General features: G+C 48.1%; 1 protein-coding gene across 1 annotated transcript in view; it reads right to left on the bottom strand.

Moving 5' to 3' along the window:
* The window catches only part of CD5 (CD5 molecule), a 26,862-nt gene extending 11,882 nt beyond the window's left edge, over positions 1-14,980 (bottom strand). Inside the window, exon 1 of the mRNA XM_019485281.2 lies at positions 14,839-14,980. Coding sequence (XP_019340826.1) covers positions 14,839-14,890 — 52 coding nt within the window. The 5' untranslated portion in view covers positions 14,891-14,980. The remainder of the gene's footprint in view (positions 1-14,838) is intronic.

Here is a 14,980-nt window from a genome sequence, read left to right as displayed (position 1 = left end):
TTAGCCCTCTGCTCCACTATTATTATTATTTACTGTGATCTTATTACTTAGCAGAATGGTAGGGTGATAGAAGAGTGGTGAAAGCATCTTGCTACATCTACAGAGCTGTGAGCTCAAGCTGTGAGTTGGATGTGTGCCAAGGGCTACCCCCAGCTGACAGCCATACATAGGTACCTGGTCATTCAGGTTGGGAAGTCAAAAGTGGTGGATGTGGTGCCGACCAAGTCACTCCCCTGACTGCCCCTGGCTACAGAAACTGCTGTGCCCTAGCCATACTAGCCTAAGGCTGTTAGGCACAGATGGATCTTTAGATCAATTATTTGTGTGAAAAAAACACCTGGATGCCCCCATAGAGATACATCTTTTAATAGCCTTTGCATACAAGAATAGGTATAAGTATCTGTACATCACAATGATTATTTAGTCTCTGCTAGTGGAGTTGTGCTGTTTCACCTATACCAGTATAGTTCAAATGATGACTCTATTTCACTGAGTACCGTATGGGCATGTCCAGACGAATGCGCACGTGCTTGTTGTGGCGTCTCAAACCAGTTTGAGATGCTGCAAGAGGCACACTAAGAACAAAAAAATGTTCCCTGCACTGCATAATTGCAGCATGGGCTCTAAATTTGATACCTGGATTTCCAGGTATCAAAAAAAAAAACACCCAGAAAAAAGCGGTGCAGGGCATGGTCCTGTAGTGTGTCCTGAGGCAACCGGAGACTGAGTCCACCAGAGACACTCTGGCATCTGACCAGAGCATCTCTATGGTACCCGTGCTGCCCCAGCACTCTGCCTCAGTGTGCTGGGGCAAACAGGAGCAGGGCAAGGCTGTGGGGTGTATGGGTGAGTGTATGGGGGGAGAGGTTGGGTGTGTGTGGAAGTTGGGTGTGTAGGGCTTGTCAGGAGGCTCCCACATGCCTGCCCCCCCCCCCCCCCCCCCGCAACGCACAGGCCCAACCTTCCCCGACCTGGCCTGCCCCACTAGTGTGCCTTTGGACAGGACTGGGATGGCTCCTGCCACCACCTGCAGCTGCTGTCCAAAGATGCGTGCTAGCAGGGCAGGCCAGGCTGGGTTGGGTTGGGCTAGGCCCATTCTCCTTGAGGGTCAGGCTGTGATGCACAGCCACAGGGCTGTGCCTACGGTGGGCCATGACCGCCCTGATGCCCTGATGGCCTGGTTGGCTGCTGCTGCCAGCGCTGGAGGCTGTGCATCGTGGTGGGGGGGAGAGGGCGGGCATGTGGTGGCCCCCCCTTGAATCCCCTCACAAACCCCACATTCCCCCACACGTACCCACATACCCCATACCACCCTCCCACACCCCACATCCCCCCCACACCCACCCACACCCCTTCCCATCCCACTCCTGCAAACCCCACATCCCCCGATGACACCCAGTTTGCCCAGCTGCCAGACAGGATAAGACCTGATGGCAGGAGCTGTGGCTGCAGGGGCAGCTGTCCCCACATCCTAGTTAGTGAAGGGGTCAGGGGAGCTCTGATTTTTCTATGATAAGAAAACCAAAAACAAACATCAAAGCACATAGATATTTAGAATTTATTTTATTAGATAGAGGCACTGGTAGGCTTCCAAATGTTTTAAAATTGTAAATATATCAATAAAACATTACCCAACTGATCTCTCTCTCTCTCTCTCTGTCTCTCTCTGTATGGTTATATATAGATATAGATATATAGAGAGAGAGAGAGAGTGAGTGGTCTTTTGTTTTAATTGTGGAAGAACATGGATTTTGCGGGTTTTTAAAGAGTGAATTTGGGATTTTTTTTATCAGAGAATTTGCAGGTTTAAATAGGGAACACCAGGATTCCTGCTAGTGAGGCAAGTGGCAGGATCCAGGCAGAGGAGCCTGCTCAGGGCCAGGAGGACATGCTTTGACAGTTCAAAGCAGGCCACCACACTGCGGACATCTTCCAGGTGATAGTTGCCCAGATGGCAGGGTGGGGGTATACATGGCAGCAGTGCCACACAAAGGCCAACTGCGCAGCCATGGTCCACTAGCAGCTGGCTCAGAGGTGCAGATGGCTCTGCTACAGTGCCCATGCCACAGCCCAGGTGGCTGTGCGGTCCCCATCCAGGTCTGGCAGGTGTGCGGATATGGGGCTGCAGCGCCAAGGGGGCAGATGCTGTCACAGGTGGCAGCAGGCTGCAGCCAGGCAGCAGCCCCCACTGCCATACTGCTGCAGTGGGTAGAGGGTACAGGGGCCACTGTAGGTCAAGGCTGCTGCTGCAGTCCAGCTGGCATGGGCAGGCTAGTGTCCTCATATGTCAACTGGCTGGGTCTCAGAAGCTCCCAAGAGCAACTAGCCCTGAGCTGCTAGCCAGGGCAGCTTTTTATACTGCTGGAGCCAGCACAGGTACTGGCCCCAGCCCTCAGGTCCCCCTGGCTGCAGATGTGGGAGGAGCTGGGAAGGGTCAGTTTGCCCCAAGTGGCACAACTTGCCCCACAGTGCATGTTCAGGCACGTGTGCTGAGGCAAAAATCTCTGGCACAAATTTGTGCTGCTCCTATTCGAGCTGCTGCAAGCGCACATGCATGGACATTTGGTTCCCTGAGGACAAGTAGCAGCAGTGCACCTTGTGCCGCTGCTACTTTTCCCTGGGGAATGCCCATGCCATGCGCACTTTGGCATGCAGCAAGTTACTCTGGGTGAGGTAACAGAGGCTGGGGCCAGCACTGTGCTGGCCCTAGCAGCCTTACCTGGGGTCCTGCAGCCATGGCGATCTTGCTGGGCACAGCCCGGCTGGCAGCTGCAGCATGGCTCTGCTCCACTTTTCAGCAGTGCATGATGCCTGAGCGTGTGCTACTCCATTTGTAAATTTTTTCTGTGTTTTTTATTTTTACCCCTGGATATCCAGGGGTCAAAAAACACTGCAGAAAAAAATATGGAGCACTGCATGCTTGGGCAGCCGGCTCTTGCAGCACAGAGAACACTGGACCATGCGGTCTATGGTGCTGCCGCATACCGCACAACCACACTTGTCTGGATGTGCTCTATGAGCGCATGGCAAGAGACTGGTTCTGTTCCAAAGAGCCCTCACTATAAACAGACAAGGCAGACAGAGATAGAAGCACAGAGAGTTGACGTGACTGTCAGAGTTGGCAGAGGTAGCTGCTCATATTCTTAGGGCTGAAGATCCTAAGTTCAAATCTCCCTGTTTTCTCCCCACGTGGACCCAGAGATATTAACACCAAAGCAAAATTCCCATTAAAAGGTGAACTTAACTGTAGCTTGCTCAAAAACATTAAATGTGAGATGGCAGCAACATGAGTGCTTTCAGCATATGCTGTCTTGTGGTCAACTGAAAGTAGACCAGGGTACAGAGAAGTTAATTTCCTTCTTAGAGTCGTTCTGTGCTAATTAAGATGGATGGCAGGGCATACAGCGAAGGGCAGGGGAGGGAGGGAGAGGGATTCCTATCTTCAGGGCTTTTAATGGGAAATTATGGGGCTGTCCAGAGGGAGTGGGCAGCAAGACAAAGGAATGGCTTGAAGCCAGTTTGAAGAAAGTCAGCAGGGGCAGGAAAGGGCCTCCAGAAGGCTCTACACCGCTTTGGAGGAGATTGGACTGGCAGAGAAGGACACTGATCCTGATCAATGCATGCTACAAGGAGTGTTCCAAGCATCTCACATGGTCTGATTCACCTGCTGATCAGAGGCTATTTTGATCAAGGGTCAGCAAAAGGCCTATCAAATAGTTTCCTGTTGAAGTCACTAGGGGGATCTACACATGTTGCAGTGCTGGGCCCCTGACTCCAAGTGGGATTGGCTTTTCCAGCCTTCAGTGTAGTTGCTGTCACCAGGCATCAGGATTATAGAGCTAGAAAGGAGTTGGCAATTGTGTTTGTAATGGGGGAATCAGAACAGAACTATGGCCAGCCTGCATCTGGCTGTGCAGGGCCTAGAGGACAAGACCAATGCAAAGACGTGAGGAAGGGGCCACTTTCCCATGCACTTTTCAGATCATGTCACACTTGAGCACTAAACTCTTAGATTTTTTTTAAATGACAGATGAACGAAGTGGCACAGCTCCATCCTAGTCAAGGGACCAGACCCCTAGCTAGAGTGAACCATTATAGCTCCCTTAGAATAGCTGAGGCTATGCTGATTTGTATCAGGTGAAGATCTGGACTATAATCCTTAACATGGGTTTTAAAGAGGTTGTAGCACCTTGGGCTAGCTCTTTGCAATAGTGTGACTTACTATAGAAGAGCTCTGTGAATGGATCTATTTCAAGGAGTAGCAATGATGAAATGATTTGCTTCTTTAGACTTGCTGGCAAAGATTTTCAGTAAGGCTAGTGATTTGGGTTTCTTACAGGAGATGACTTCAAGGGGCTTAATTTTCAGAAAAGTCTGAGAATTTATTGTTTGGAAACCTGATCCCTTTTAAAGTTTTCAGGTTGGTCAACCAAAGATCAAGGCATGCAAAACCACTTCGGGAATCTTGTCCAGTGTGTCCTCTTTGGTAAACTATAAGTCAAGGTACTACCTCAGGGTGGAAATGGCCTTGGTGTCTTCTGCCAAATCAGCCTGGTCTGAGTTAATTAGTCTGACATGCTTGATACTCTGTCTGTGTCAAAACAATACAAAAAAATGGACGCTTTGTCGAAAGTCGAGGGAGAGAGATGAAGACAAAACACATTAGAAGGACCAAATATCAGAACAAGACCTGGAGCACAACATCCAAATTTGATTGTCTTGCTGCAAGAAAGACAGTGCTGAGATAGGAAACATTCAGGAGAACGCAACAAAGATGAGTTAGTTTGTGCGGTACTTCAGATACATAGAGTTCTAAGTAGTTACGTCATTATCTCCATTACCTATAGCAACAACAATGATAATAATATTTATTATTATTACTATACTTCCAAGGGTGGATTCAAAGGGGATGTGGCAATGTGGCCACACCCCCTTTGAATCCACCCTTGGAAGTATAGTAATAATACCTGTGCTGCACATGAGCTCTCGGCATGAGGTCTGGCCACAGCTTCTGTTTTCACAAAACTTTGAAGCCCGGGAGCACTGCTGCTATCGTGCATTTCTTTTTTTCCCCTGCTGCTGAATTCAGTGGGGAGCGAGAGCAAGAAGCAGGGAGAACAGCAGCAGCTTTCACTCCCTGGGCTCCGAAAGCAGGGGCTCCAGCCAGATCCAACCCCATCAACTGGTCAGTTCAGAGCTCACTGTTCATGAGGGGCGCTTGTACACGTGACAATGTCATGATGTACACATGATGAAAATTTCCCTTTGTGTATCTTAATGGCATCGCACATTACATGTACCCGAGTTTTGGGGGTTTAAAATGAGTTTGCATTGTTGAGTTTGCAATGTTGCAGTTGGAATGTTGCAGCCATTCGTCAGCTTGTCCCCCAGCCGCAGGAGAGGTAGGTAGGCTCTGCAGAAAAAAGGATTGGGCCCCTTGCCGTTTCTGCCTTCAGCAGGCTTCTGCGGCTGGTAGCATGCCTGGGGCTGCCAAGGAATGGGCTGGTTTGCCCCTGGGGAAGCGTGGGGATGCAACAGGAGGGTGGCTGGGTTTGTTGGTGGCCAGAGAAGGTGGCTGGGATGGTGCGCATGGCATGGGGCTGCCCAGGCAGGGTACTAGCTGGCCGGGTGCTGCCCCAGCTTGGAGGCACATGATCCAATGCTTCCTCAAGCCCAACTGGGCTTCCAGCACCCCATGCTCTGTCCTCACCACCTTCTCCAGCTGCCAGCACACCCAGCTTGCCCGTGAAACAGTGTAGGGAGGTGGCAGGAGGGTGGCTAGGTGTGCTGGTGGCTGGAGAAGGTAGCAGGGACAGTGCATGGGGCACTGGAAGCCTGTGCAGGCTCAGGGAAGTGTTGTATCGGGTGCCTCCGAGCTGGGGCAGCACCTGGCTAGCTAGCAGCCTGCCCAGGAGGCCCCACACCCTGTGTACTATCCCCACCACTTTCTCCAGCTGCCAGCAAACCCAGATGACCTCCTGCAACCTCTTTGCACTGCCTCAAGGGCAAGCCAGCCTGCTCCTGGGTGGCCCCAGACATCTTACTAGCTGTAGGAACCTGCTGAAGCAGAAGCAGCAAGCGGCCCGATCCTTTTGTTTTTTTTCAACAGAGCCTGTTTACCTCTCCTGCAGCCAGGGGCCAAGATGACAGATTAATAGTGCAGATTAATGGCCTCCTGGCTGCGGGAGAGGTGGGTAGGCTCTGCCAAAAAAAAAAAAAAAAGGATCGGGCCCCTCACCGTTTCTGCCTTCAGCAGGCACCTGCGGCCACCAGGACAATCATGGATATACAGCAATGGGGTAGGTTTCAATTAAAAACTCACCGTTTCAATTTAGGGAGCATATAATGCAGCCTGAAGGATTAAACCTCCATTGCATGTACAAGTGCCCATGGAGGACAGAAGCCCATGCTGATCAGGCAGTGAGTGCAGAGTTCACTGTGCATGGGCAGCACAGCCAAAATGTGTCTAGGGGGGTGGGGAGCCTCCTTACTCCATTCTTGGATCTGCTACTGGTGATTTCAGGAGGAATACAGTCATGAATGCATGTCTAGCTAAGCAAAAACATCCATGAATTTAAAATGTTACCATCTTCCTCAGGAAGTTAGAGGTGTCTATAAATGCTGCTTTCTGGAGGACCCAGGGTCTGATAATAGATCCAATTCCTATTTACACATTACTTTTTTGATATCTCCAGTGCACCACACACTGTTGGTATTATGCTTAGGCTTTTCATGCCACAGGTTTTCTTTAATTTCTGCCCTTACTGATCGTATCTGTCAGTCTTTTCTTGTATTTCCAACAGAACATTCTTATCGAATGGCTAAGTGGTGTTCATAACAAAACACTCTCCCCTCCTGCTTTTTACAATCACGGTACTGGTCTTCCAGAACATGGTTCATGAACACCAATGTCTAAAAAAGTCCCATTATGCGTTCATTCGTTGTAATTTTGTCTGGCTTACGATAGTAATGCTTCCTTCCTATTCACACTCTGTACTTCCTGCAGAGCACCCAACACACAATGCTACCAGCTTTGTTATATTGTACTTTATGCTCATCTCTGATCAAGTTGATAAATCTCCTTATGATATGACTGAGTCTCTGGGCCCTGGCCACCCATCCTGCATTCTGAACTTACATTTTCCTTCAATCTGTCCTTGCTGGAATGTATTTTGTGTGAATAACCTGATCCTGCCTGACTGTAGCTAGATCCTCAGTTTCTCTTTTCAGTCCTCCTTTAGCAAACCACTTAGAATCGGCTACGTTTCCTGAGTTTTTCTACAAAGGTCTCTGGGGAGTTATTTTTACACCCATTGCTGCCTAAGTGTCTCTTGTTGCTGTCTGTCCAGTGACTTACACTCAGTTACAGTTGATTCCTTATTTAGTTTGGAAGCTGATCCAAGATCCAGAGAGTCCATTTTTAGTCTCTCATGTAGTTTGCTGTTGTCTCACACACCCAGTCCATAACATCCTTGAATGCTCTCAGTCCTTTTCTTCCACCCTTCCTGTCAAGCTAGGGATTTTCCACTTTTGAGTTTGTTCTTTACTTTACACTGTGCTACCTTCCTCTTTGTTCTCCTGCTCACTTTCAATTGAAGTGAATCCTTGCCCAATTTAGTACAGCAGCAGAATGATAATAGAGGGAATGGCATGTGTGTTTCTGCCTTAACTATATTTTGTTTATTGAACTTTGCTTTAAAAACTGTTGTTAACCCCAAAGCGCTCTTTCTTCAACGTTTTGCTCAGTTCTTCATCACATACGTTTTCCTTTTGAAGAATTCCTAAATACCTGTAATATCCAATGCTGTTACCTTCTATCACACTGTTTTCCAATTCCGTCCCCTGTGACATTTTATAGTGCCTTCTAGCATCTAAGCTGTGCACACATTTACACCTAATCCTATTCCTTTAACCTTCCCCTCCACGAATTTCTATAGTTTAAAGAAGTTAGTTTTCTGTGATCAGTGCCATAGCAAGGGGGGGTGAGGGGCATCAGGGAGACCGCCCCAGGTGCTGAAGTGAAGGGGCGCCAACAGGCGCTGCCCAATTAGGGTGGGGTGTGGGATGGAGTCGCAAACAGCTTGTCTGGTGAGGGTGTGGGGACAGGGGGAGGGGGACTCCTGCCGCTGTGTGCACTCCTGGGCAAGCATGGGGGGGGAGTGCCCCCCAGATCTGTGTGCAGGGCAAGGGTGGGCTGCTGCTGTGGGTTTTGTCCCAGGTGCCAAACTTCCTTGTCATGGTACTGTCTGTGATTCATGTCATGGTCTGCCGGGCTAGTATGAGGGTTTATGAGCTGGCAATATTTCACCCTAAAGTTGGAGTCAGCTGGATTCTTGGAGGTCTAGTTGGTGTCTCAATATGCAAGATGGTTTCAAGATAACCTTTCTGGAGATAACGGTTACTTTTAGGTTCACGGCATGTACTGGTGCATGTGCAGAACATGGCGGTCCATAAACAGCCAAATCCTGTCTGTTATACCTGATCACTCACAGAGTGATGATCGTGACGATGATTGTCTTTCAAGCCAGACAGGAGTACCAAGACCATCTAATGTAACAGAGGCCATTAAATTTCACCCGAGTTCTGCATTAAGTCCGTATCTTGTGGCTGAACTATCATGCATTTTTAAACCATTCTGGGCCTATTCTATTACTGTTGCTGTTGGGCTTAAAGATACCATGTAGAGATTGAGACCGCATTATGCTATGCATTTTATTCATGCCACATGAGTAGCTATTGCCTCAGAGATTGCCCAACGTGCCTAGAAGATAATTACCCCGTCAACCCACAAAAGCTGTCACTTTATTTATGTTGGTGTAGTCAAAGCAGCACATCCCAACTAGTGTAAACACTGTCATGTCAATATAAAGACACTAATAGCTATATGACTATAATATATAATGATAGTTATATAGATATATATGTATAATAGCCATACTAGTATAGCTATTCCTGTAGGGAGAGTGTAATAACATATATTGATAAGGGGCAGATCTGTGTACTTTGAGATCTACACTGTGTAAAGGCTAGATATTTATGATGTTGCTGATGACGATAAGGCTTCTCTTTCCATCACCCGTGAAATGTATTAGTATTAATGTTAGCATTAACATTGCTATTAGTGTTACTACTGTGTTTAATTGAATACAAGATGACCCCCCAATTAGATTCTATATACGGAAAAAATACATTTGTTATAATTGTTCAGGTATAGAATCTAATTTTTGGAGGTTTGCCTTGAATTTGTCCCTCCCAGTCACTGCTAGAGCAGGGAAAATAAAGTGGGGACAGAGGGGGCAGTCAGGTAGCCCCCTTGCCTTCTGCCCCCCAACTTCTTCTCCCTACAGTCCCTCCCCCCCATATTGTCAGAACCTGCTCTCCCAAAACACATGGAAATGAAGGACAAATTTCAAAATACTGATTTTGAAATAAACATACCTTTACTAATTTGCATATAGACAAATTATGGGAGGCACTCATAGAGTTAGTTCATAAAGAACTGATGCACTTATTGCGCCAGAGTTTATTGCCCTTGGGCATGCCGTTTAAATGTGTGCCCGGGACCGAAGCACATTGAGCCGTATTGGAGCAGCCCCGCCTAGCAGGGGGCCCCAGAGCTCAGCCTGCCAGCCCTAGGCTGCTCCAACCTGGCTCAGCGTGCTGCAGAGAGGATGGGTAGGACATGAGGGAGCTTCAGTGCGGGGCTGCCTGCTTACTGCGGGGCTAGCCATCAGGCAGCCCTTCAATGAAGCACCCTCGTACCCCAGCATCTACATGTGTGCTGCTGTAAAATAAAAAACTCTGTGGCAGGATAGTACTTGTATTTACAAGTACTACCCTCCTTCAGAGTTTATTAGTTTACTCCAGTCCAGTATCATAGCAAGGGGAGGGCAAGTGGAGTGACCACCTCGGGCACCAAAGCGAAGGGGTGACAACAGGCGCTGCCCAGCTGCAGCAGTGTTCAGGATGGAACTGCGAGCGGCTCATTTTGGGGGGCAGGGGGATGGGGAGAGGGTGGCTCCCATCACTGTGTACACTCGTGGGCAAGCATGGGGGGTGTGCCCCCCGGATCTGTGTGTGGGGAGAGAGCAGGCTGCCACTGCGGGCTTTGCCCTGGGCGCCAAACTTCCTTGCCACGGTACTGCTCCAGCTTAATAGCTCTGCACGTATAGACACAAGATGTTTACTGCAGAGCTAATTAGTCAACTCTACAGTAAACGTCTTGTGTAGACATGCCCATTTAAAACTTGTGAAGAAACAGGAATCACTGGAAATGAGAAAGAAAAGCACAGCTCATCTGTGGGACTAAAGAGGAAATCAAAATACATGGGGACTGAGCACAATGAGCATTTTATCTTGTTTAGATGGGTTGTAGTGACCTATCCTTGTGGTAGATTCCCATGAGCATGTTTGCTACCGGGGAGGGTGTTGGAGCTTGCTCCAGCCTTTCCAAGCATTGTCCTGGTATTACAGTACCTCCATGCCCAGTGCTTGTTCCCTCCTAGGGGAGCAATTGCTATTTTTTTTAGGGACACACACACACACACACACACACACACACACGGTTTTCATCAGCATATTTACTGAATATGGCCCATGCATTTTACAGACATGCTTAGTGTTGGCTGCATCTAATCAACTTTATAGTTGGTTTCTGTTACTGAGCACACGTTGCTTCTGGCAGCAGTTTTATGATAGATGATATATTGAATGATGTTTTCTTGTATGCAATTATAAGATGAAGGGCTTTTCCCCCCATGCTGCTGGTGGGGGGGACCTCATCTTAGACTTGATTAAACACAGTAATATTATTACCATATATTATTCTGTAATAACTTTTTACACAACTTCGCTGCATTGGTTAAGATGACTTGGGTATGTGGGGTTACCACTCCCTGAAGATAAAAGCCTTGTTGCATTGTTATTTTTACTGCGTCCATACTTGAGATTGTACTGGTACAGCAATATTGGTAAAAAAAATCACTCCTAACTGCCATAGCTCTGCTTGTTTGCAGCGCAGACATAAACTAGTAAGTTCTTAGGGTAGGGACCATCTCTTTTTTAAGTGAGTGTGTGTACGATGCCTCACACAATACGGCTGTAATCTCCTCTACACAACAGAAGAATCAACAGACAAACAGGTGACCTCGCATGGCAGTGATCATTACTATTCTTATTTATTCTATTAATGCAGCTGTGAAGATTTTGGCGCCTCTTAGGACAGCAATTTTGCTTTGCTTTGTTTGGAGGGGAGGAACGCAATATAATCGCTATTTTCCTTTCGTTAGAATCTGCGAAGGCAACGAGCAGATTTGGTGCCTGGTCTAGAAAATCTTCCTGGTGGGTTTTGCAAGGCTGGCTTAAGGGCATGTTAGAATTAGGCATTAAGAGCTGCTTGCATCACTCATACAAGGAGAGCGCTATAGACTCCCTTGGACACTTCTCGGGGGGACGGCAGAATCTGATCCTAGGCTGAATGACTGCAGCAACAGGATTATTTTTTTAGCCCCGGTGGATAAAAAGCTTGTGCAGGGTGATGCTGAAGCAGTGACCTGTCCCATCCCTCCTCTGTGCCCAGGCCTGCATGGGTTTGATCCCACTTTCTGAGACAGTCTATCCTGGGCCATAAGGAGATTAGAGCTCTAATTGTGTGTTTAAGTATTATGAGGATGGCAAATGGAGGAACATCGTATGGGAAAGTGGCTTGCCTTCCTTAGAGGCCTTGGTTACTGGCTGAGAGTGGGTGGACCAAGGGGCTGCTTGAGTTCAGTTATTTTTATCTAGTCGTACGTCTCCCACCCAAGCCTGCCTTGTCTGCATCAGACAAAATATTTCTTCTATCTTCTCCAGCTGAGGTGTAGCTGGGAGAAGTTTTTTGATTGCCCTGAAATCCTTACTCCATTCCTACTCTGGAAAAATTCCCACTGAAGTCTGTTGGCTACCTCCTGACTAGTGCGGAGCTACAATATTCTGATTCACACTCAATCAATGGAGATTCTACTTCTGCAGGGACTGAATAATGACATATGCGTAACAAGGGTGGGGTGAGCGGGGCAACCCCCCTCGGGTGCTGAAGTGAAAGGGCGCCAACAGGTGCTGCCCAGCCGGGGCAGGGTGCGGGACAGAGCCACATGTGGCTCATTTTTTGTGGGGGGCACAGGGAGGGGGAAAGGGTGGCTCCCGCCGCTGCGCGCACTCCTCGGCAAGCTTGGGAGGATGGTGTACCCCCTGGATCTGTGCATGGGGCGAGGGCGAGCTGCTGCTGTGGGCTTTGCCCCAGGTGCCCAACTTAGTTGTTACAGCACTGTATGTGTTGGTTCTGGAGGGAAGAGATGGAAAAGACTTATTTGTTCACCTCTTGTCCAAGCACCCTTTGGTCTACCTTCTGGGGGCAGGGTAGGATTCATTTCCCAGGTACTACTTTCAGTGATGCCATTCATTAGGCGTATATTAAGCCCTGGCAGCACAATCGGCCCTACCCAAAGAATACAGTAATATGTGCTCCCTTGCCTAAGGCATTTATTATTTGAATTAGACTGGTGGTTGGGACACAATACATTGGTGATGTGAGGAAGAGGAAAGCCAATTTACCTATGGTGCTGTTGTGGACATGGAGTGCCTTGGAGCACTTCATTGATGGAAAGGAATAAGGTGTCTCCCAAAAGCTCTTGAGAAGCATGTTCAAACCTTGCTCTCATTTTATGCCAAAGACAGGTACGTGTGCACCTGGACATTGAGGCTGAGGAGTCAAAGGTAGCTGGACATGACACCGGCCACATCACTGCCCTGCCTGCCACTGGCGACAGAAACTGGCCCATCTTAACTACACTAGCCAGACGGACCCTTAGGCTTGCGACAACCTTTGACCTTACATTGTACTTTGTTAATACTGTGTGTTGGCCTGGCTATGGGGATGGCATTGTCTGTATGAATGTTCAGCCTTATCTGCGTCTCACCAAGGTTAGGCTGGAAGGAGGAGGTGGTTCAAGATGGTTACTTATCAGCCTCCATTTAAGAGCCATGAAGGGTCAAATCCCAGAATAAGAAGTTCAGAAGACAGACTGTCTCCAAGCGTGTGGGACAAGTTTAGCTAGAAGGGGCTGATGTCCGTGCCCCCCACCTCCCCGGTTTCAGCCTCCTAGAAGAACCCTGGCATGACATGGAAAGGATTGCTTTGGGGATGCAGCAACAAATCAGACCAACGCAAGCTCAGACCAACGATCTGTGCGGGAGGCAGGGGGACCCAGGTCTGCCTGGCCAGTCATTATGGGACAGCAGGACTTCAGAAGGAGTTGGTTTCTAACTGTCCTTCAAAGAGGGCCAACATGTTGCTTTATTCAGGAATTCAGCTTTAAATAATTATAGCTGTTCCGGAATAAATCCAGGCATACACAAACCCCAAAGCAGACATACTCAGAGCCTGTTGATCCAAAATCCCTTTCTTTGAGTAGTTCGTTCTAACTGCTAAATAAAATACGCTATGCTACGGCAACAGTCCCCAATCAGGAAGTGACACAGGTGCCTCGAGGTCCTGAGGTATGGCCCTCATGGCAATAAGCAGGGTGGTTTAATTGTGCCCTCCTTTAAGTTGGGGGGGGGAATAATCACGATCCCACCCCGAGACACAAAGGGCAAGAGGTACAAACCCTGATGGATGCACTCAGAGCCCAGAAAGCTGGCCAAGTCACAAAACCCATGCCGAGGGGTTTCTCCTCTCTCATTAGTATGTTCCAAACAGTCTTGTCCTATCCAGTATAAAACAAATCTAGAGAAACTCATTTCACTTTTCCATATCTCAAATTTGGCTTCTGCCCGCTTTCCAAGGCTCACAACATACTGTATAATACTATATTAAACCTTTGTGTTGCAGCGGTTCTGGTTTTGCACTGTGATTGTCTATGTCCCTTCTCTTTACTCAAATGCTGGCCTAAACTGTAACTGTAATACAACAGGGACTCTTGTCCAGCTCAGGGCCCCTGCGATAGGAGCTATAAGGCCTGGTCATTGATTAAGGCCTGTTGTGTTAAGCGCTGTGCAAATAAGAGTTGCTGCCCCAGAGACTCCCAATCTAGGATTTTAAAAGGGTGAAACAGGTCGATAAACAGAGGGACACAGGGAGAAAAGGACAAGGTCTCAGGGAGGATGGGGGCATGGGATAAATCTGCTTCTTGCACCTGCTTCTCAACTGATCTAAATTTGTCGAGTGCCAGTGAAATCAGTGCCAATTTAAATCTGCCCATCAACATTATTACTTCAAAAGTCTATGAACCCAATTATTTCAAAAGGTGCATTGCCGGATAACAGGTTGGTTTCACTGACAGTGCTACACTCATTTTAAAGGCTGCTGTTCTTAACCTATATGGTTTCTTTTGTCCTGGTCTTTTAATCTTTATCTATCTACTGGTAAATCACAAAGCTTATCTGGTTGGCCTATAAATAAGACGTATCATCGCTATCATGGCACGCAACAAAGCAAAGGAGTTGATCGAGTCAATGATTGTTAAGAAGCAGCAAACGTTCTTTAGGCCTAATCCTTAGCAGCAAACAACATGTATGGAGCCAGACAGATTTTTCCCATCTGGGTATCCAGCCCTTTTTCTGGTAGAGCAAAAGCTGCTTTACACCAGCTGGGGAGATCTGCTTTGTTTTTTAATTTTAATTGCTGAACACCAAAGCTATGACAAGGTAGACCTTTTCACTGCCCAGCAGGCAGCTCCATGCCTGTGTCCCACTTCAGAAGAGCATGAAGCCTTGGAGATGAGCGAGTCCTGCACAGGCCCTGTGCAGCATTGCTGAGGGAACTCCAGTAACGAAGTGTGGCTCAGTTCAAGTACTCACCCTGCAACCCCACCAAGACCAATGGGGCGAAGGCCGGATGCTGGACTCCCATCAGGACCGGTCGCTTCCTCTTCCACCCTGGTCTTGAGCCGTGAGTGAGAGGCTGAATGAGAGGGCGTTTGTGGAACGGGAAGGGAAGAGA

Source organism: Alligator mississippiensis, chromosome 2 (assembly GCF_030867095.1).
Source record: "Alligator mississippiensis isolate rAllMis1 chromosome 2, rAllMis1, whole genome shotgun sequence".
Lineage (NCBI taxonomy): Eukaryota > Metazoa > Chordata > Crocodylia > Alligatoridae > Alligator > Alligator mississippiensis.
Note: the sequence above shows the minus strand (reverse complement) of the source record. Positions and strands in the feature narration are given on the sequence as shown.